Source organism: Myotis davidii, unplaced genomic scaffold (assembly GCF_000327345.1).
Source record: "Myotis davidii unplaced genomic scaffold, ASM32734v1 scaffold471, whole genome shotgun sequence".
Taxonomy (NCBI): Eukaryota; Metazoa; Chordata; class Mammalia; order Chiroptera; family Vespertilionidae; genus Myotis; species Myotis davidii.
This window is the reverse complement of record NW_006283354.1, coordinates 1,447,557-1,469,904: the sequence shown is the minus strand read 5'-3', so window position 1 is coordinate 1,469,904 and position 22,348 is coordinate 1,447,557. Positions and strand designations below refer to the sequence as shown.

Below are 22,348 nucleotides of genomic sequence, written 5' to 3'. Positions count from 1 at the left end.
TCCACTGAGCCAAACCGGTTTCGGCCTTTTCTTCATTCTTTAATCAACATACCAAGAGTTCTTAACACTACACGCATTGTAACCTCATTGCTAAATTTGAAACTCTGAAAGTATTGAGAACAATAAGCAGCCGTTATATAATGTGGATGGTGTTTCACCAGTATTGAAAGGCTCTCTTGGCAGGTAGCACAGTGTTTCTGAAAGTCACCTACAGCCCTAACCAGTTAGGCTCAGTGGATAGAGCGTCGGCCTGCGGACTCAAGGGTCCCAGGTTTGATTCCAGTCAAGGGCATGTACCTTGGTTGCGGGCACATACCCAGTAGGGAGTGTACAGGAGGCAGCTGATCGATCTTTCTCTCTCAGCGATGTTTCTAACTCTCTATCCCTCTCCTTTCCTCTCTGTAAAAAATCAATAAAATATATATTAAAAAAAAAGTCACCTACAGTATTCCTGGTGGCTCGCCACGACATGGGTATATTTTCAGTGTAATTCTAATAATCGTTTTCCACTTCTCACCAGGTGCCAATGAACTGGCCGTGCAGAAAGCAAAGGCAGAAATTACCAGGCTCATAAAAGAAGAACTGATCCGGCTGGTAAGTTAAAAAACCTCAAGGACTTACTTACTTTTTTAATAGATGTTTTGTTAAACTTAATATAAAAACAGAAAAGTGCACAAATCACAAACCTATAGCTCAATGAATTTTTACAAAGTAATAAGCACACTGATGTGATCACTATCCAGATCAAGAAATATAGAACATTTATCAGCATCCCAGAATCCCTCCCATGCCCCTCTTCACCATTCATTTCCCTCAAATGTAACAGTATTCTGACTTTCAACATCATAGATTAGTTTCGCCTATTTTTGAATTCTATGTAAAGTAGAATCAAAAGGTCTGTACTTTTGTATCTAATTCTTTCACTCCTCCACATTACTTTGAGAAAATCAGTCCTTGTTGCATGAAGCAATAGTAATCCATTCTTTTTCTAGTATTTAATTGTGTGAATATACCACAGTTAATTTATATATTGAACTTTGGGGTTATTTTAATTTTTGGTGTTTATGAATAATGCTTCTGTAAACATTTTATACCATGTCTCTTTGATACAATTGGTGTGCTTTTCTCTTGGGTATAAACCTTGAAGTTAAAATTGTTCATTAGGATTGCTAATCATAAGGTAAATGTGTAGTTTAGCTTTAAGTTGGTATTACTGAATAACTTTCTAAAGTGGTTATACCAGTTTACATCCCTTCTAGCACTGGGTGAAAATTCTAGTTTCTCTGCATTTTTGCCAGTACAGGTGTTGTCAGTGTTTTTAAACTTAGGTAAAGACTTAATTTGACTTTGGAAATGTGCCTTTTATAGACCACCTTTCCAAAGGAGGCAGGTACGTCCCTGTGTCTTTAGTATCAGTTGAAGCTTGTAAACTCTCCTTACAATTTGTATGTTGGGATAAGAGCCCTTTGATAGGAAACTTTATCCTTTCTCTAAGAATGTGTTTTTGAGGACTTTTCTAAAATTCTACTTGCAGAACATTCTTTTGGGGGAGGATAAAAAGTGTAAAGACTAGAAGGTACACAAAACAAGAAGGAAGAAAGAGACAACCATTAAATCTAGTGCTTAAGACTGTTTCACCAAGGGGTGATAGAAAAAGGACCTTGAGGTCACTACCATTAAGTTAGTTCGAAATAGCTGTCAAGGAGTAGTCGAGAGAACAGAGAATGATTAGTTATTGAACAGTTCTTTCTTCCTCCATATAATATTAACATTTTTTATTTTAAATATGATAGTTTTATATGTTTGTAAAGGAAATGTCCTTGCTTTTTCTTACCACATATCTCTTATTTTCTATTATAGCAAAATTCATACCAACCAACAAATAAAGGAAGATACAAAGTCTTATAAGACATCTGGAAAAAACTTTTTACCTGTGCTGGTCGTGATACATGTGGCAATTGTTGTGTGCAGTTTACAATGTATTGTAAATTAAGATTTTTTAAATTCTGCCTTGCTGATTTTTTAAATATAAGAAACCAGTATTTGCTAAAGAAATCTTCTTGCAGTAAGTACCCCTAGAATTATCAAACTATATTTGAGGCAGGCCTGTGCCTGTTTTCAGAGTATGATGTCCTTTAAGCTTAAATATCAACATTTTAAATATCTGGATAGAATTCCAGAAGTTTAAAAAAAAAGGAAATATTTGGACTTTCTATTGAAGGTAGTAATAAAGTACACAAGTTGCTAAGAGGCTATTCACCTTATCCTCTTGCAATGAAATTGTGATAATCTCTTTAGAAAAGGTAAAATTCTGTCTAATTTTGTGACTCCCTTGACTCTGGAACAATATGAACTGGATTTAAGAATGTTATAATAGAATTTTTACGAAATGGGTTCAGTTTTTGTTTCAATTTTTATCATTGTAAATGGACAATAGTTGGATTGCTTTTTGTTTTTTTAATTAAAGATTTGTAGTACGAGTCTTTTGCATTTCTTTACACTGCAAAGAATTTTAGTATTTACCACTTTTAGGTTCACCTCACAACCTCTGGCTCTACACCTAGTTACTAACTCTTTTCTAATCTTCATTAAAAAGTTTTTTGTAACCTGTAAATATTAATATGATTCCTCCCCCCACCCCCTGAAAGTACTTGTGTATGCATCTGTACATATAAATACCCTACTAATTTTAATCTGTTTTTCTTCAGGATTATTGTGTAGGTTGTGACTTTTCTTTAAAATTTTCAAACATAATAATAACCATGTTTTAAACTTAGTCATAAGCATCTCTCAGTGAAACTTAGTTCACAAAATTACATTTTTGAGCCCTCAGATATATTTCTTGAATATTATAATTTAAATTGTTATAATTAGATTGCTTAATATTCTTTTCCATGCTCCTGGTATATTAGAACTTCATATTATTGTCACTTCTTGAAAAAAGAAAAATTTCAGGAATTAAATAGACATATTTCTTAAATTAAGAAAGTTCCATTGAATATTCTTGACAAGAGTTTTTAGGAAAGAAAAAATGAAAGCATACTATTGGTGTTCAAACAAATAATTTAAATAGCACATTAAGTGGTTAAGGTGACAAGGCGTATTGATCATTGTTTCTGCAATACTTATCGTTCCTGAATAACTACGATATAACTGGGAAATATTCTTAGATGACTCACATATCCACTCTCTTTCTTAGAGTAAGAAAACAGACAAAACATATGTAAAAACAGAACCAAATAATCCATTTACTCTAAAGCTGCAGGCATTGTGGGCTCCTTTTCCCCAACAATTTATGTATTTGCTTATTTTTATTATATAGTTTGTTTTCTTTGATAGAATATGTGGCAGTCCCACATTGGTGACAATTGGTGCTCCTTCAACTTGCTGGATCATTTTGAGATTCAGCATCTTACACCATTTTAGAATTACTGCCTTTACGTTTGTGTATCTAGTTGTAAGAAACCACTGATAGTATTTTGTTTTAAAATGAAACACATTTCTGTTACTCCATTTTTTAATGTCACGTTGACTCTTTGATTTTTAAAATTTGAATGATGTATAGACTAATTTGTTTCTTAATGCAATATCAATATTTGCTCATGTTTTCTAAAGTCCTTACAAAATAAAAAGTTGATTCAGTCTGCATTTTCTAAAATTATCTTTGCTGAAATGTTTTCTGCTGTTCATCTGAATTTGTTAACATTGGTGGTCATGTGAGCGAAGCATTGCACTCTTTGTTTATTTTAAAATTCTGGCAACTTGCTACTCAAAATATACAGTTCTACTAAAAAATATGTTCCTGAAGAAGCATCTTAGTCTTTGATGGTATTTGTATTTGGCATAAGACAGGCTATAGGGGAAATAGGTTCGTGTCCCCGTTGGTGTTATACCACAGTGACACTCTTAGAATGGACATGGAAGTGTAGAATTAAATGATAATGGCTAAGTTCTCTCCAGCTCCTTTAAAACACTTTATTATTATTTGATATATTTCCCATATCTTACTAGCCTTGTACATTGGTGTTCAGCTGGTATTTACAGTGTACCCATGGCTTTCTTTGATCCTTTGAGACAGGCAGCCCTACGTGTAAAGAGGTGTTTGTTTCTTTGAACAGAATCAGCTCTTGAATACCTGGAATTTATAAATTCCATGAAGCCAGCAGTGGGGTCCTCTTTTAAGTAATATATTAGCATCTTAAGAATCACAAGCTAGAAAGCCAAGCCTCCAGATTTGTAATTTGGCCATTTGTGAGCTCTTTTCCCTACGCTGCCTTGCTTTCTTTTATGAAACCATCAGCTAAAGTCCTTTAGTGACAGGTAACAGTGTTTAAGATAGGAGCTGGGGGATGGTAGTTGACATGAGGCCTCGGCTAAAAAGCTACACTTTGTTTAGTAAAGTGCTCCCCTTTGGTGCTTTATAGAGATGGATGCCGGGTTCTCAGAGCAGGCAGGAGTTAGGAGTGGCTAGCCCAGTGTGGTGCATGAGAATTTTCTTCCTCTTAGAGAGTTGAGTCTGGAGCTACGAGGTCTTCACATTTTGGTACATAATTTTAAATAAGAATTGGAGTTTGTGATACCTTCTGTTTCTGGCACGAAAAGCTGAAGTTAATGTTTAAAAAAGGTGTGTGTGTTACAAAAACATTTAAAAAAAGATGTGTGCCATAAATATGAAGATAAATAAAAATAATAAATGAATAAGTCTGGAGGGGTAGAGAGGCTGCCTTAACTTTTGTTCTATTTAGGTGTTGTAACCATCAGAACACCTTAATAAATTCTCAGTTGAGCAGGGCCTTTAACTTGGAGTCAAACATCTTTGTACTCACTGCTTAATAAAACACACATTTTTCTCTTCGGCTAGCTCTCTGGGGTTAATGGTGGCTACATTCCCTTCATAGGTAAAGATTCCCTGACATGTTAGCAATTGCAGATATTTGGTATAAGATTATAAGTTCTATATCAACTTAAAATTTTCCTCAGGCAGGAATCCAAGTAGGAATGTGAAGAAAAATGTAAACAAATGTATTATTTGCAAAATTCCTACAATATTAATGGTGTCACCTTTTTAGTGTCTTATGGCTTAGCTGGTGTATATGTGTATGTTAAGTACATACTGTCAAATCACATGAGTGGTAAGGAATTTACTTTTCATTCTTTTTCTTGACCTTGTTCTCATCTCCAAATATGCATCAGCTTATAAGGGTTCATGATTTTGAAGCTTGAGCCTTTAAAAAGAAATTTTAATATGCCCTGGCAGGATAGCTCAGTTGGGTAGAGTATCATCCTGATACGCCAAAGTTGCAGGTTCGATCCCTGGTCAGGGCACATACAAGTGTCAACCAGTGAATGCATAAGTGGAACAACAAATTGATGTTTCTCTAAAATCAATAAAAATAAACACTTAAACTTTGCATTAACCTTGTTCTGTTGCAGAGAGAAAAACTGAAATGAAAAAGAAAGTTTGAACCCTTTTGGAGAACTGTGACTCAGAGTTACTCTCAGACATTGTTAGCATTTTTATAAAAGTTTCAGAATTTAAAAAAAACGCTAGTCATTTTTAGTATTTGCAAAATCCTCGTAGTACATGTTTTGAATATTAGTCCCTTTTTACAGTTTTGCCTAAGAACATGTGAGGATTCAGTGTGCGAAATGTGCTCTTTGTCCACAGAAAAAGCATATCATTTGAACTTGGCACTTCGTAGGAGATGGATTTTTAGCAGCCTATTAACTCTAGGCACTTCCAGCAGTCTTGGATGTTAAAGTGCCCTTGGCCATTATTTCTGAATTCCTAGGAGGCTCTTGGGTGCTTGGGTCCAGCCAGTGCAATGATCTTTGATGGCAGTATTTCCTCCCCATGCCTTTGCCTAAGGGAGCCTTCTGGGAGCTGAGATTCCCAGAACTATACTGTGGACTAAGCCATCCCCCAAGCCATCCTAGGGCCCAATGTCAGATTTGGAAAGCTTGGTGGAAAGAACAGAGGAGTGAATGCCTGGGAACTTCAAAGAGAGCACAAGTTCCTCTGTAACTTTTTATTGGTCTGGTGTGCTATTATAGGTATGTCTGGGGTGGTAATGCTTCTGTGATACACATTCAAGTTTGAAAACCACTGGTAATCTTCACTTTCTTTGTTGAATTTTGACTTGCTGTGATACAAAACAGTGGTCTCCAAAGTGGGGCACATATATAGTAAGACATTGAAAAGCAGGATGAATATTACAAAATATAATGTGCATAATATTTTGTCACAGTATTGGTATATCTGTTCATATACATAATTAACAATAAATTCACATATATGGGAGATACTTGGACAACCTTAGGCAAGTTGCTTAAATGCTTTAAAAGCCTCAGTTTTTTCATATATAAAATGGGGATATAATACCTATTTCTCAGGGTTGTGAAGATGAGATGAAATAATCTGTACATATACTAGTAAAAGCCCAAGTGATCGTCAGGCCGTTTGACTGTTCACCTGGTAGCTATGACACACAATGACCGCCAGGGGGCAGACTCTCCGACCAGTACAGGAGGGAGCCCAATTCCTCACAGAATCAGCCATGGGTTAGGTTGCTGCTGGGGCTCTGTCAGCCCCGAATCTTCACCTGCATCCCGGACCCAGAGAGTGGTTTTGGCCAGATCCCTGCAGGCCAGTCCGAGGGTCTGTGTACCGGGCCTCTAGTTACAGTGCCTGGTGTATGATAAGCATTCAATAAATATTGGCCCTGGCTGGTGTGGCTGGTTGGGCATTGTCCCATGCACCAAAAGATCACTAGTTCGATTCCTGGTCAGGGCACATGCCTACATTTCGAGTTCAGCCCCCATTTGGGAGGCAACCAATCAATGTTTCTCACACTGATGTTTCTCTTTCTCCCTCTTTTTTTCTAAAAAAACAACAATTAAAAATAAATATTGGCACTATTATCATTGCACTGGGTAAATGGGAATGGGTTTTCTTATGCTGTCTTTCAATATTGCTGTATCTTTCAATATTGTTATAAGTTGTATACCTAGTAAGGACAATCAGTGGCTACTGATAAACTAAAATCTAGAAACAGATTTTTTTCTATTTATATCTTTCTGTTCAAATGAAAGTATTTAAGCACACTTGTTACCTCGTTTGAAAAGTCTTTAGAGGCAGCCAGCTCTCAGCTCTAGACAAATTCCTTTTATGGCCTACCTTTTGCATATATACACTTAATTATTACTCAAAAATTTTATTAACTGATGACTTGTCTATATGATCTGGCCTACCCTGGGCCAGGCTGAAGTTGTTGGAGAAGGAATGAAAAATGTTGGGTTGGGTCTAAATTGTATTACCAGGGTGTACACTTTTGAGAAGAAATGGGAAGTAAATAAAATAGTTTGGCATTTAAAAGTGTGCTCTTGTTGCAATTGAAGTGATAAATGGCTATGCTCTTGAAAAACCTCTACCTTCAGAACTAGTTGTACATTGTACCAATATTGCACCTCATTGTACTATTGCACTTCATTAAAACCAACCTGAGCCGAAACCAGTTTGGCTCAGTGGATAGAGCGTCGGCTTGCGGACTGGAAGGTCCCAGGTTCGATTCCGGTCAAGGGCATGTACCTGGGTTGCGGGCACATCCCCAGTAGGGAGTGTGCAGGAGGCAGCTGATCAATGTTTCTCTCTCATCGATGTTTCTAACTCTCTATCCCTCTCCCTTCCTCTCTGTAAAAAAATCAATAAAATATATTTTTTAAAAAACCAACCTGAGATAATGATCAGAAAACACCAGATCATTGCATTTAACATTATTCTGATTATCTGAGTTTTTGTTTACCTCACCAGATGTAAACTTACCGAGATCAGGGACCATGTCCTGCATCCCTAGTACATGGCAGTCAATAAATACCTGTTGAATTGACTAGTCACTTGTCCACTGTCATAAAGCTAGGAAGTGGTAGACCTAGGATTTAAATTCACATCTATCTTCACCTATTTCACAGTCCCACAAGAAAGACGTCTTCATTTCACACATATAAAAACTTCTCAAAAGAGCAGCGATTTGCCCAAGGTACCACAGGAGGTAAATGGCAAAAAGGCATTCAAACCCAGGAATATCTGATTTCTGTTACACTCTGGCTACTCCATTGGACTTGCAAATCATTTGACTTTGTTAATACAAAAGTTTCTGTTTCTTACATGGTTTTATGTACAAATACCACTTCAAGTAAAAGTTTAGAATTATGGATCTGGAATAGTCATAGCGGTATGGGAGATTACAAAGCATTCTCAAATTCCACTTCAAAAATAAAGCAACTGTGCTTAGAGAAAATATTTTAAAGTGTTTTGGAAGGATACTTAATATGCTCTAAAATGTGTACACATTTTAGTTATTTCATATATTGATAATATTCCTTTTCTATATAAACAATACTAGTATGACCAGTCTTGTTTTCTAGTATTTTTATAATACTTAAAATGATATTTAGAATCAAGTTATGAAACCCTGCCTGCCAGAAAATGAATGGGCTTGCCCATTTCTTTGTTTTAATTGATTTTTAGACGGAGAAGGGAGAAACATCGATTATGATATCCAAACATCAATCGGCTGCCTCCTGCATACCCCTCAAATATTCTTGATTGCTTAGGCAAAAAGGACAGGCACCCGCCTCTAGCCTCTTTGCACTTCCTAACGAAGTGTCTTCCTCTCAGCAGCCTTCCTTTCTGACATCTTCGGATTCCTGGAAGGAAGAACTGGGGAAACTAATTCCTTCTGCTAAGTGATTTGTATGGGGTGACTGATTCACCAGAAATCTCACAACTACATTAAAAGGATGGGCGCGTTTGTAAGCAAATTCCTTGTCCCACCCTTCTTGTGAAGTGGAATGAAGAATGGCGATTCTGAGGAGGTCATGGATATAAAAACTTTAAATTATAGGATGTTCCACAAAATGAGGCATTTCATTATCGCATAATCCTAGACCTGAGGGTCCAAGCACCACTTTTTACTTGAATACTTCCATTTTGTTTGGAGGCGGAGGTCTCACTCTGCCTATCCATAAGCAACGGAGGGGGCAGAGGCTGAGTCCTTTTAATATGCTTGTGGCAGCACCTAGCACAGTAAGGCTCATTTTTGTGCGAATAGCCCTTAAAAGCACAGTTCCTCGAACATGACTGCTGGGTTCAAATCCTAACTCCATTAATCCTATAACCTCAGAAATGAGGTGAGAAGTATAGTTCCAGCATCACAGAATTTGGGTGAAAATCAACCCACGTGAGGAAGTTGCTTCCTTTGTGGCGGGTTCCTCCAGCCCAGCTGCAGCCCACGGACTGCGCTGGACCCAGAGAAGCTCGAGTCTAAGCCCCGGCCCCCTGCCAGTCCCTACGATGCGCATGCGCATCCTGGCTTCCCCGTTACCTTCCCCGAGCTTGCGTGCCGGTCGTCGGCGGGAGATTGGATCTCGCGATGTGCGTGCGCGTGCGCGGTCCTTGCGAGCTCTCGCGCGCTCCACCCCCACCCCCTCGCAGTCCGGGGCTGTATGGGCCTCTTCCTCCTGCGTCCCGGACGGACCCTCAGCTGTGGCCACGGCTGGAGCCGGGAGTCGCCACCTCGCCGTCGCCGCTCCAGCTGCCTGCCCCTCTGTCTTGGGCTCTGCGTGCAGTGCAGAGGCGGCGGGCTGGGAAGGGAGCGTCGCCAGCGTGAGGTTCCCAGCCGATGGGCAGCCCCTGGGCGCACTGAGGGGCTGGGCTACTAGCGGCTGAGGTAGGTGGACCCGGGGGGAGTAGTCAAGTCGGCTGGGAGTAGAGTCGGGGCGGAGGACGATGGCGGAGGAGGCAGGGAGGCGGCGAGAACGGGGGCCGGCAGCCTGGGGAGGGGAGGTCTGGGACCCGCGCCCAAGGAGGGGCTCTGGCCTAGCCCGGAGCGACAGGAGGGCCCTGGACGTAGCCTCGGCTTGGAGTCATTATTGGGGGGAACTTCCTCTTGCGGCGGGCGGGAGGGGTCATCCTTTCTTCTCTCTGAGAGGTCAAAGCCAGCAGCCCTCCCGCCCCCTTCATTAAAGCCTGCTGGCTTTCACAGGGACATCCGAATGGAGTGGCCTGTGGACTTGCACAGCTCGCAGAACCCCGGGTGCACGGACAGTGGGCGAGGGGTTCTGATTGTGGAGGGTACACCTCTCTTTCTCTAGTGTGGGCGTGTATGGGCTGCAAAGTTGTTGCTCGTACATTAATGATGGCGTTCGGGCACAACAGGTGCTACATCTCTGAACGCCGCATGTCAACCGAGGATTCTGGCCGCGGGACACTGCGCTTTGGGGCGCAGTTAGGGAGTAGGAAGAAGACAAAGGAGGTCGTTATTTATGTTCTGTCCTGGGGTCAGGACTTTACTTGCTGGGCTGCATGCGGAGCTCCTGGCATTTGTTTGGTCTTTGCTGAATAGACTTTCTGGGTGATTGAGGTGGGTGAGTCACAAGTTGATTTCCATTTAGAATTATAAAACCGTATATGATTCTGTATAATTGTTTGAAGCCAAATGACCTGAAATAAGTCTCTGATAATTATGTTATGTTGGATCTTTGGAAGAGAGCGGGACTTGGAATTCCTGAAAGGAAGATTTTCTCTGAGTGTAGAAAGCTTCATGAATGTTTTGAAAATGACTGAAAACATCATTCTTTATGTTGGCAGTAATGACCACATTCAAGAGACGGGAAAGGAATTATTTTATACTAGAGGCCCAGTGCACGAAATTCATGCATGGGTGTGGTCCCTAGGCCTGGCCTGTGATCGAAGCAGGAGCGTCTGGCCTGGAAGGGCAGGTCCCAGCTGACCTCTGGGCCCTGGGCAGCACCTGGGCCCCTGGGCCTCCACGCACCCCCCTCCACCAGAGTTATCTGCCAGGTTCCCTCAGTGCCTGGGAGCTGGGTGGCAGCCTCCACCCCCCACCGTCGCTGCTGCTGGTTGCCATCTGGGGCCCACTCACACCTGCCTTGGCCTGGTGCCACCCGCTCACCTGCTCCACCATCCCGCTGTGGTCCTGCTCTGGTTGGGGCCCATTAGGGCCAGCAGCACCTCCACTGCCGCCTGCTGCCTGCCGCCAGCGCATCACGGACACCCACCATGTTCTGTGCCCTCCCGGTGGTCAGCACATGTCATAGCAAGCAGTCAAACTCCCATTGAGAGATAATTTGCATATTAGGCTTTTATTATATAGGATAAGATAGAACAGTTCACCAAAAGACTTTTGGGGTTAAGCACACAGTAAAACAACTTCAGGATGGCTAATTTATGCTTTAAAAATTATAATTTAGTCATAGTTAAATATATTCAGTGAACCTTTTTACTGTTACTATATTTTAATCCTCATGAGGATATTTTTCCATTGACTTTTAGAGAGAGTGGAAGGGAGGGGGAGAGAGAGCAAGAGAGGCAGGCAGTCAGACATCGATTTGTAGCTTCCTGCACCGCTCCTGATTGTGCAGAGCCTGCAACCGAGGTAATCAAACCGGGACTCTACAGTCCAAGGGCCAACGCTCTATCCACTGAGCCAAACCAGCTAAGGCAGTGAGCCATTTTAAAAAACATCCTTTGGTAGTCCACACAGTCTGTTCTGTAATGCTTGACTTTCAAGTCCAGATTTTCCAGAAACAGAATTCATTCTGACTTAAGAAATGTGTTCTGGCCCTAGCCAGTTTGCTCAGTGGATAAAGTGTCGTCCTGCAGACTGAAGGATCCCAGGTGCGATTCCAGTCAAGGGCACATGCCCAGGTTGCAGGCTCCATCTCCAGTAGGGGGTGTGTAGGGGGCAGCCAATCAATGATTCTCTCTCATCGTTGATGTTTCTATCTCTCTCTTCCTCTCTGAAATCAATAAAAATATATATTTTTAAAAAAGTAATGTGTTCTGTCTACTTTCTATGAACTCTGTATTATTAGTGTATGGTAAGAGTCTTTCAAGAAGGAACAGTTAGCTGGCAAGCCCTGAATTGGCAGTAGGGAAGGATTATTAAGTGTAAGATTGATGCTTGTATATACAAATACTGCATACAAATATATATATATATATAGTTATGCACACAAAGATTTAATGGTGCTGATTCCTATCTTAACAGGTTGAATCTGAAAGTAGAAAATGATTGGTTTTAGCTGTTTCCTATTTTAGTTAACTATATGGGTAACTAATAAATTTCTTTCCCAGCTTATTACTCAGTTATGGAGTAAGTAGAATACTGTACTGATTTCTTGGAAGTAGCAGGGAAGGAAAATATAGAACCATATAGAAAGACTGCCCTTTAGAAATGTTCTTTAAGCCAGTGTGTCATTGTCTTTTCATTGGAATAAACAGCTTTACTCCTGTCTGTTGTGTTTTAGTGCTGAGAATAGTGTTTTGCATGGAGTTGGCCCTCCATAAATGTGAGCTTTGTCAGAATTAATATTATATAAACCAAATGCATACATTCCTGGAAAAGATTAAAGGAGTTGAATAAAGGTGCTTTTTAATTTTTTAATTGAAGAACTACTTTTTAAATGTTTTTCCCCCCAATGTTGGTTGCTCTCTGAGTAAAGGATGTCTAATAGCATCTTGCCTCTAAAAGCGTAAGGTAATGTGGGAGCATTTCAGATCTTGCTTCCCAGCATATGTCATCAGTTTGGCTCAAATAGACTCAAATATTTTCAGCCCTGGCCGGTGTGGCTCCGTTGGTCAGGTGTCATCCCGTCCGGGCTCAGGTTCTGATTCCTGGTCAGGGCACATGCCCAGGTTTCCGGCTTGTCCCAGGTAGGGGGTGTGCAGGAGGCAGCCAACTATTGTGAGCTCACAGAGTTTCTCGCTCCCTTTCCCTTTCCCTCTCTCTTAAAAAATTTTTTTATTTCCAAAATGAAATAAAAGCCTAACATAATGTAAGCTGAGATTCCATATATCCTGAGTGCTAATAGATGGCAGATGTTCCTGATATTTAAGAGAAAATGAAGTTAAAGGAAGCAAGGTCCAGAGGGAAGGTTTTGGAAAGCTAGTGATAGTAACTTGAGGCAATGAAACAGACTGTGGGGGAAAAGTTTTCTTTTACTGACTGTGCTTTTCCCTCCTGTGGAAGAGAATTTGGACCTTTCTGCTTCTTTTCACTTCAGCTTTCCGGAAAGGTGATTTCTGAATCACAAAATTGTAAAAGGGGTCACTTTTTATCTTACAGTCTTCTGCTTAAAAGTCTGAGTATGTTTCTCTTTGTATTTGCAATTCGTCTCTACTCTAACTTTATTGGAAATAAACTAGCGTTTTGATTCCTATCTAATGCCTGTGTATATTTCTTAATTAGTTTATAACTTGATGGGAAGAGAAATGTGGTTTGTCCCTTCACAAATCCCAACATTGGCTTTTCTTCAATTTGGAAGACAAATCTATTTTACTTTATAGATGTTATCAACAGAAAGGTTTTGTGAATGTTTGAAGAGGTAGGGTTTAAAGAGGTAAATAAAAACTTAAGTAGAAGTATTTAAATTAAATTAAGTCCTGCATTGTTATTTTAGTATAGCTGAGTGATTCTCATTGTAGGGGGTAGATTTTGTCTCCCGGACACTGTCTGGGGAAATTTTTGGTTGTCAGAAATTGGGAAGGGGAGGAGGAGGGTGTAGCTATTAACATCTCTAAGTAGAAGCCAGGGATGCTATTAAGCATGTTAAAATGTACAGGACAAACCTTCACAACAAAGCATTACCTGACCCAAATAATAGTCTTACTATTGAGAAACCCTGGTATAGTTTTATACTATACTAGAGGCCCGGTGCACAGATTGTGCACTGGTGGGGTCCCTCAGCCTGGCCTGCACCCTCTCGCAATCTGGGACCCCTCGGAGGATGTCAGACTGCCGGTTTTGGCCCGATCCCTGGGTATTGGGCTGAAACTGGTAGTTCAACATACCCTGAGGGGTATAGTAGTATGCGAAGCTGCAGGCAGGTGGAAATAAGCCTGAGCCCAGGCCAGGCACCACGCCGCTCCCGCTCACCTGGCCCTGCTGCACCTGCTGCCACTTCTGCTCCGTAGTTGTGGGAGAGGCTTGTGCAGCAGCAGCTGTGCTTGCCAGCTGTGAGCCTGGCATCTGGTGCCCCTTGGTCAGCTGAGTGGTACTCCTGTGGGAGCATACTGACCACTGGGGGGAGGGGGATAGCTCCTGCATTGAGCATCTGCCCCTTGGTGGTCAGTGTGTGTCATAGCACCAGTCGACCAGTCATTAGACTGTTCAGTTGTTGGGTCGCTTAGGCTTTTATATATATAGAAGATTACATTGTTGGTTCTGAAGGCAGGTTATCTGAATTTCTTTGGCTTTACCATTTCCTAATGTGTTGCTAAAGTCTGCCTCAGTTTTTGTAAAACAGAATTAATAATAGTATGTCCTTCGCCCTGACCTGTTTGGCTCAGTGGATAGAGAATTGGCCTGCGGACTCAGGGGGTCCCAGGTTTGGTTCTGGTCAAGGGCATGTACCTTGGTTGTGGGCACATCCCCAGTGGGGAGTGTGCGGGAGGCAGCTGATCGATGTTTCTCTCTCATCGATGTTTCTCTCTATTCCTCTCCCTTCCTCTCTGTAAAAAATCAATAAAATATATTTTAAAAAAATAGTATGTTCTTCATAGAGTTGTGGTAATGATTAAATCAAATAATCTTCACAGTGTCAAGCTTATTATCTGACACATAGAAAATGCTCAAAAACTGTTAACTTTCAGCTAATATTAATACATTTTGAACATGTCTTGATGATCTCTCCTTATTTATCATCTGAAATTAGAATTTGAGCTAGTGAGAATTAATAACCTAGTTCTTATTATATCCTTGGGGAATGAGTGAAGAATTACTCTTTTTAATATTTGTGTTCAGTTATGTCAGTCTTGTTTTATGTTCTCAAGTCTATAAAGCTTCTGCCATAAACAAATATCTTCTCATTGTTGATGCTTTTCCTTCATAGTTAAGACTTTAAGCCAACTGGCCAACAGCTCTGTATCTGTTGAGTCTCAGCAAATATTTAGTAATATAACAGAATTCAGTTCTGTGACTTGATTCCCATTTCCTCTTGCCTTTATAAAATGAAATAAATTTACATGGTTTTGACTTACATTAAGTATCTGTTCTCAGAACCTCTGGGAGTAACTATTTTTGTGAGGTTTTGGTGCAATATTGCACGTACTAAGGGTATAGGAAAGAACCTTAACAATTTGAGACTAGGCCTTCAGATACATTTGAGACTTTTTCTAAATCTGAATTGGAAACCATGTATTTATCTTTTTTATATGAACTTTCATTTTCTGTGTGTCTGAACAATAAGGGCTGGCTTGTTATGGTGATGGTTTAATACAGCCTTTACAAAGAAAAACATCACAGGGATGTCCTCACAGACAAAACAGACTTTGGTCTGTTTGTTAATAAGTCATAGGGCTCTTGTAAGGGAAAAAGATCCATGCGATATTATGATCAGGAGAGAAAGCAGTGTTGCCCTGGCTGGTTTGGCTCAGTGGATAGAGCGTCGGCCTGCAGACTGAGGGGTCCCAGGTTTGATTCCGGTCAGGGGCATGTACCTTGGTTGTGGGCACATCCCCAGTGGGGGGTGTGCAGCAGGCAGCTGATCGATGTTTCTCTTCGATGTTTCTAACTCTCTAATCCCTCTCCCTTCCTCTCTGTAAAAAATCAATAAAATATATTTTTAAAAAAGAGAGAGAAAGCAGTGTTAATACATTCAACTTTTTGTCTTGATAACCCTACCATTTTATTATGGTTGTTACCCAAATTGTAATGTAAGTCTCAATTGTTGGTATAAAAGTTCACTCATTTTAGCTAATGGAAACGTTTGTTTACTCTCTATATTGGTACTGCCTCCTGTTTGAATAGAGTCATTTGAAGGGAGTCAATATGTTTGGTCAAGAGGTTGTATTCATTGCTTGGCACATTCCACCTTTTGTAAATAATATACACTGAGGATTGTGTATAAATAATAAATTGTGATCTGGAAACTGTGGCCAGATCAGAAATATACATGTGAGAAGTATAATAAAAGGACAAAGGGAAACATTCTATGAATGTTTGGCAAACTGAAGAAAAAAAAATCATGTTAATAAGAGTTCTTACCTTTACTGTTATCTTTTTGGGGTTTAATGATCTAGAAGAAAAGAGGATATAAATTATATAGGTATCTGGAATATGTTCCTGTGGGATATAAAATATATTACTACAGAACATACAGATTTATTTTCTACCTATACACTTTTTCAGTTCCTAAGCAGAGAACATTAAGCTACTAAATCAGTATTATAATTGAGTTTGTGTGGCATTTGTTCCTACCCGTGATTAAATTGAGAAAAACAAGTATTTTTGAGTCTGCTGATGTGTGTTTGTTTATAAGTGGTCTGGAGTCCTGCCTGTTAGCCTAATTTTAGGTTTCCTGCATAGTTGTTGGAAGACAGACTATTTTCCCACTGAATGCTGTCATACAGATATATATTTGTATATATATATTTATGCATATTTGTTTTTTTATTTTTGGTAGAAAATGATGCATCCTGTTGCCAGCACTAACCCGGCTTTCTGTGGGCCTGGCAAGCCTTCCTGCCTTAATGAAGATGCCATGAGAGCTGCTGATCAGTTTGACATATATTCCTCCCAGCAAAGCAAATATAGCCACACAGTCAGCCACAAACCAATGGCTTGTCAGAGGCAAGACCCATTAAATGACACGCACTTGCAGACTACAAGTGGCAGAAGCATAGAGATAAAAGATGAACTAAAGAAAAAGAAAAATCTCAATCGATCTGGTAAGCGTGGCCGGCCTTCTGGAACCACCAAATCAGCAGGATACCGGACCAGCACAGGCAGACCCCTGGGAACCACCAAAGCGGCTGGATTTAAGACAAGTCCAGGCAGACCTTTGGGAACAACCAAAGCTGCGGGATACAAAGTCAGCCCGGGGAGACCTCCAGGTAGCATTAAAGCTCTCTCCCGTCTTGCCGATCTCGGTTATGGCTGTGGCACTGCTGCTTTTCCTTACCCTATGATGCACAGCAGAGCAGTTCATGGGGTCGAGGAAACGAGCAGTGAAGTCAAGCCACCCAATGAGTGAATGAGGCAGGAAAGGAGGGCCAGGTTTAGAAGGAAGATTGTGAATAATCCCAAAGCTTCTTGGTTTTATTTTGACATACATGATTTTATGACCTGGGCTTTCCACATTTGTTTTCCTGTTTTTTTGTTTGTTTTTCCTGCTTTTGCTCAGAAACGGCCATATGCTGACAGATACACTTGGCACAAGCAGTGGCATTGAATTTGTACATAGATTCAAGTATAACATCTAACTAAAGAATTTTTGCTTTTCCTTTAGAGTTACGATTGTGTCTCATATTTCATTACTACTTTTGGGCCATTCTAAATAGATGCTTTATGTACTAAAACAACAGAATCCATTATACCCATTAGTTTGTGAAGTAAGCCTACGATATAAGAAAGATAATATCTAAGGTATTTTTAACTGATGGAACAAGGCAAACTAATAATTCACGATTATTTGAAGTATGGCTGTTAGTTTTTGCAACTTTTATTTTCATGGGACAGGACACATATTTGTATGCTTTGGCATTTACTTAGACTTCAGATGTTAAAATTTTTATTTTTAATGTTCTAGGTTTAGGCAACTTCTTATTTATTGATCTAAATGGCATTAACTGATTTAACCATTTGTTCCTAAAGGAATTATGTAATGTTTGCCTTTCAGCAATGATAGGTTATGTCTTTTTTAATTGCCTAAGAGCATATATACCAAACACTACAAACAATTCAAACGTTTTAATAAAAACTGCGTATTACATTTTTGGTGAAATACAGTGCATTCTGAGAATAGCATATGTAATATAATAGAAAAAGAAACATTCTTAAGGTTTGCATGGAACTGTATTCACTACATTTTGCCTTTCATAGACTTAGTTGTAAAGCATTATGCTTAAAACATTTATTGTTGTTCATTTAATTCAGAATGTTTAGTGTTTTGTTGTTGTTTTTTCTGAGAAATTGTCTATTGCATTAGCACTTACTGTGGATTCAGGTTTATACCTACCAAAGGACACAAACTGAATGGTAGACTAAAACTGCAATAAACAAAATGCAGTTTTCTGACTGTCAGAATACAAATATTAAGAAATATATAGGAATCCATCTGTGCATGGAATATGTAAAATATATGTGGGTTAGTTTAATTAAACACCTAATTGTGGCTCCAGTGAGACCACACCCAAATTTTTTCCAGCAGTGTTTGCTTTAGAAGTAAGATAGATGGAAAAGAAAAAAAGTATTGGGTATAGTAGGGATGGAAGGAAGTCTTCTTGACCCCTTTCTGAAAGTAATATTTTTTTGTTGATATACATTTTATTTATCCCGAGTTTGGTCTGAATAAACTATTATAAACTTTGGATTTGAAAAAAATTCCACTGAACTTTAAAGTTACAATGTATGTATTTGTGATTTAAAATGCCTTTGAGATTATAATGTATATTTGCAGGACCCAAAAACTTTTAAAGTGATTAAAAGTTTAAAAAGGCACATATTGTGTTGTTTGGGCTTGCTCTCAGTTAATACAAACTCTGATTGCAAATGGATGTCATGTTTCGTACCTTTTTTATCAGGAAAAAAGCAGCAAGCCTTCAGGTGTTCCAGTGATGCCTGACACAATGAGCTGGAGTTTATGCTGCTCTTTACAGTAAGAGGTGTTGCATTGTATGTGGGGACTGTGTGTGCACTGGCATCTAAGACAGTGACCTCAACAATTTTAGCTTTGCACAAACCATAGCGAACAATGTTGGATGATTACATAATCAGTTGCAACATTCAGGCAGCTAAATTGCAGAAGCCTAAACTATAAAATTTTAATCATTTACTCAGAACAGTATAACTTTTGACACACACAAATGCATACATCTTTACTCATATATTTATCCACTTTTATTATCTGTCTGTCATTTAACTATTTCTCAGATTGATGTTCAGCAGTTGGCTACTTAGAAATCCTGTTTTGAGTTCCTGAAAACGGTTGTTTAATTAAATATTCTACTGTAGAATAATATATACCACTGTCAAGGATTTGGTTGCATGATGTGTTTTTATATGTCTATTTGACATTGCCTTTTCAGTTTATTTTGATTCCAGATTTTGTTATACATAACCTTCCCTTTCTCTCTGCCCTTTCCAACATTCATTCCCTCCCATTCTCCCCATCCTCCAGCACATCTACTCAGTGGTGCTGTGCTGTGTGTCAGAAGGTAAAGCAGGTGTATTATTGTATACTGATTTTTTTTATCCATTTTAATGAAATGGTGAAATCAACTAAAGGAAGTATGTGCATAACAGTGTTTATTAGTATCAGGAGCTGTGTCCCAGGGAAGAAAGGGGGCAAATGGCTACAGTTGTGAATGGATAACATCATTTATAAAACTGAATTTTCTGTTCATGAGCTGTTACTTGGAGTACTAGATCTGTGCTGGTGAGCATCTCCTGATTCTACTTCCTTTTCTCCTTGTGAACAGTTTATTGATGCCATGCTGAAGAGAAAGACACATCTAAGTGATAACATGAAGTGTTAAACTAGAAAATATTTTTACTTATCTATACTCTAAACACTACATTGTGCATCTTTTGTAACACTGTCTCTTGTCATGACAAACACTGAAATAGCATGTTAAAATGCCTATACTAATCAGTTGGGGAAAACTGGCCTTTTCCTCCCACTGTATGATTGTTCCTTTGTTCCTTTAAAGGTAAATTGCTAATTTTATATTGTGTAATTCTCTTCACAAAATAGGTTTCACTATTCTATATTAAAATTGTTGGTCAGAAAATTATCTGCTGTTCAAGTAAGTTTGCTTTACTTTTTTCTTTAAAAAATATTTTAACATGCCTTATTTATTACTCTTACATTAACCAATGAGCTAATGCAGATGAAATTTTCATTTTTTGACAAATATAACCTTGCATAATTAATCTTTAGTAGGGGATGATTTTGATACTATCTTTAGAGTTTTGCACTGGATATTAAAAAATACTGGCATGTTGTGTTGGAAGAAAAGTATCTGCTTAATTTTTAATATTTGGGGACATTTTTAAAATCAGTGTTTCAATTAGACTAAAAAATTGTTTATTTTTATTTACTTTTTAAAAGAAACATGTTAAAGTAATAAAAGTAATATTCATTCCAAACTGATGTTTGTGTGAATTTACATGTATATTTTCATGAAGTAAGAATAGAGTTTGAGTTAAGGAGGAAAAAAATTATCTGAAATCATTTACTTAGGTTAAAGGTAATCCATCCAGTGTAAGGAAAATCAGTGTACCAGTTAAAGAGAAAAAACACACCAACCTTCTCTTTTATATTTTAAGAAGCTTTAAAAGAACAATTCAGGGGATGTTGACTATAACTGCTACTCTGTCAGTCATTGTCTTTATATGCAGAAACATTTTATGATCCCTTTATAGTAAAATAAAAGAACTTACAGCAGTTGTTGAAAACATGTTTTCCTTGGACATAAAATATTTTGATGCTTTAGGTTTCTGTTTTTATTATAGCTTATTATAGCTAACTATATTCTATTAAACTCTAGGATGTATCTAAATCTTTGCTTTTCCTCCATCACCCCCAAGTAGATAAATCTGTGCTTTCACATATAATGTATTTAATTTTTGGGAAATTAAATGCTATAGTAAATCAAGTGTGTGATTTATAGTAATCAGACCACTTTGATTCTTTAAGCTTCAGTTTCCTTTTTCCACAGATAATTACAGAGAAAATAATTACCAATTAACTGATATAAGCACGCTGTCCTCTGCTGTAAAAAGTCTGAATAGATACTGTGTATGTTTTTATGTCCATGAACTTGAGCTACTCATGTGCAATTGTGTGTATGGGAATGGAGTAGTGTTCATGATTTGTATCTACATCATCATATGGATGTATATTTATTAATAAAGTCATTACTTTAAAACCAACTATGTTTACTACTTTATTTCTGTAAGTAGGGAAATGGTAAAAAATCTTTTTTTATGACCATGGATCTTGTATTTTCTTGGATTGTGCTTTCTGAAATCTCCTCTACACTTTTGTTTTTTCTCAAAACAGTAATATTTATGTATTTGTAATGTAAAATTTAACCTATAAATGGATCTTATTTTTTTTGTTATTTCTTGTCTTTTTTATATATATATTTTACTGGTTTTTTACAGAGAGTAAGGGAGAGGAATAGAGTTAGAAACATTGATGAGAGAGAAAGATCCATCAGCTGCCTCCTGCACACTCCCTACTGGGGATGCGCCGCAACCAAGGTACATGTCCTTGATCAGAATCGAACCTGGGACCCTTCAGTCCGCAGGCCGACGCTCTATCCACCGAGCCAAACCGGTTCGGCTATTTCTTGTCTTTTTGATAGTAGCCATTCTAACAGGTGTTGGACTTACTCTTAAATGCAGAGAAATTTTTTACTATTTAAGTAAAAAACCACTTTAATTAGTAATTTTCCCAAGCTTTCAAGTAGTCTAATAAATTCAGCAAACTTTAGTAACTGTTGAGCACATACTCTACAGTGTGGCAGCTCACATTATGAATAAGATAGTCTCTACCTTCAAGGAACCCATAGTGGAAAACAAATACCTTAATATGTAGAATTAAACAATGTAATGCCAATTTTTATTCATTCAGAATTGACATTTTAAGATACTTTATCTCTCAAATTAGCTAATTCATTTTAGCACAGAGCCAGTGAAACTACAGCCCATCTGCCTAGCCTTAAGCTTTAGGCTAGTTTTTAGGTGAATTTCACAAGAAAAACTGATTGCTGTGCTTATTCTCTATCGGCTCGGAAAGATCAGGTCAGAGATCTTCATAAGTTGTGATAATGCTGGCTTTTAAATCATGTTGGGAGCTACTTATGTGGCTGTTGTGCTTCCTCTGTCACATAAAGAACTTTAGATCATCAGCCCATGCATCCAAAGGTCTCGGGTTTGGTTCCTGATCAAGGGCATGTGCTTGGGTTGCAGGTTTGATCCCCAGTGGGAGGCAACCAATTGATGTGTCTCTCACATCTCAAACTCTATTCTTATCACATGTTTCTCTCTCTCTCTCACCCCCCCCCCCACTGCCAACCCCTTCCACTCCCTCTAAAAGATTGTGTGTGTTTTTTAAATCATGAGTGGGTGTTGGGTTTTGAGACATTCTTACAGACATACTCAGAAATAATGTTTTACCAGCTATCTGGGCATCCCTTTAGCCCATTTAAATTTATACTTAACATTAACCATCACTGTAGTCTTTGATCATCTTGGCCTAGCTTCTTTATTTCATTAGGGGCTGCAAAATGGCAATTTTAAATTGTTTCTTTATCAAT

General features: G+C 38.7%; 2 protein-coding genes across 4 annotated transcripts in view; both read left to right on the top strand.

The window, feature by feature from the left end:
- DDX46 (DEAD-box helicase 46) overlaps window positions 1-3,648 on the top strand; it is a 58,525-nt gene extending 54,877 nt beyond the window's left edge. The window contains exons 22-23 of the mRNA XM_015563399.1: window positions 521-594; window positions 1,861-3,648. Coding sequence (XP_015418885.1) covers window positions 521-594; window positions 1,861-1,908 — 122 coding nt within the window. The 3' untranslated portion in view covers window positions 1,909-3,648. The remainder of the gene's footprint in view (window positions 1-520; window positions 595-1,860) is intronic.
- Window positions 3,649-9,407: 5,759 nt separating this feature from the next.
- On the top strand, window positions 9,408-20,957 carry LOC102754462 (chromosome unknown open reading frame, human C5orf24). 3 transcript variants are annotated; one of them, XM_015563545.1, is made up of 4 exons: window positions 9,413-9,728; window positions 16,486-16,915; window positions 18,605-18,678; window positions 19,502-20,957. In XM_015563545.1, exons 2-3 carry the CDS (start codon window positions 16,489-16,491, stop codon window positions 18,643-18,645), a joined length of 468 nt encoding a protein of 155 aa, XP_015419031.1. In that variant the 5' UTR covers window positions 9,413-9,728; window positions 16,486-16,488; the 3' UTR covers window positions 18,646-18,678; window positions 19,502-20,957. The 3 variants fall into 3 exon arrangements, with proteins under 3 accessions (XP_006753607.1, XP_015419031.1, XP_006753608.1); XM_006753545.2 differs by having other exon boundaries at window positions 9,415-9,728; window positions 18,605-20,957; XM_006753544.2 differs by having other exon boundaries at window positions 9,408-9,728; window positions 16,486-20,957.
- Window positions 20,958-22,348: the final 1,391 nt, after the last annotated feature.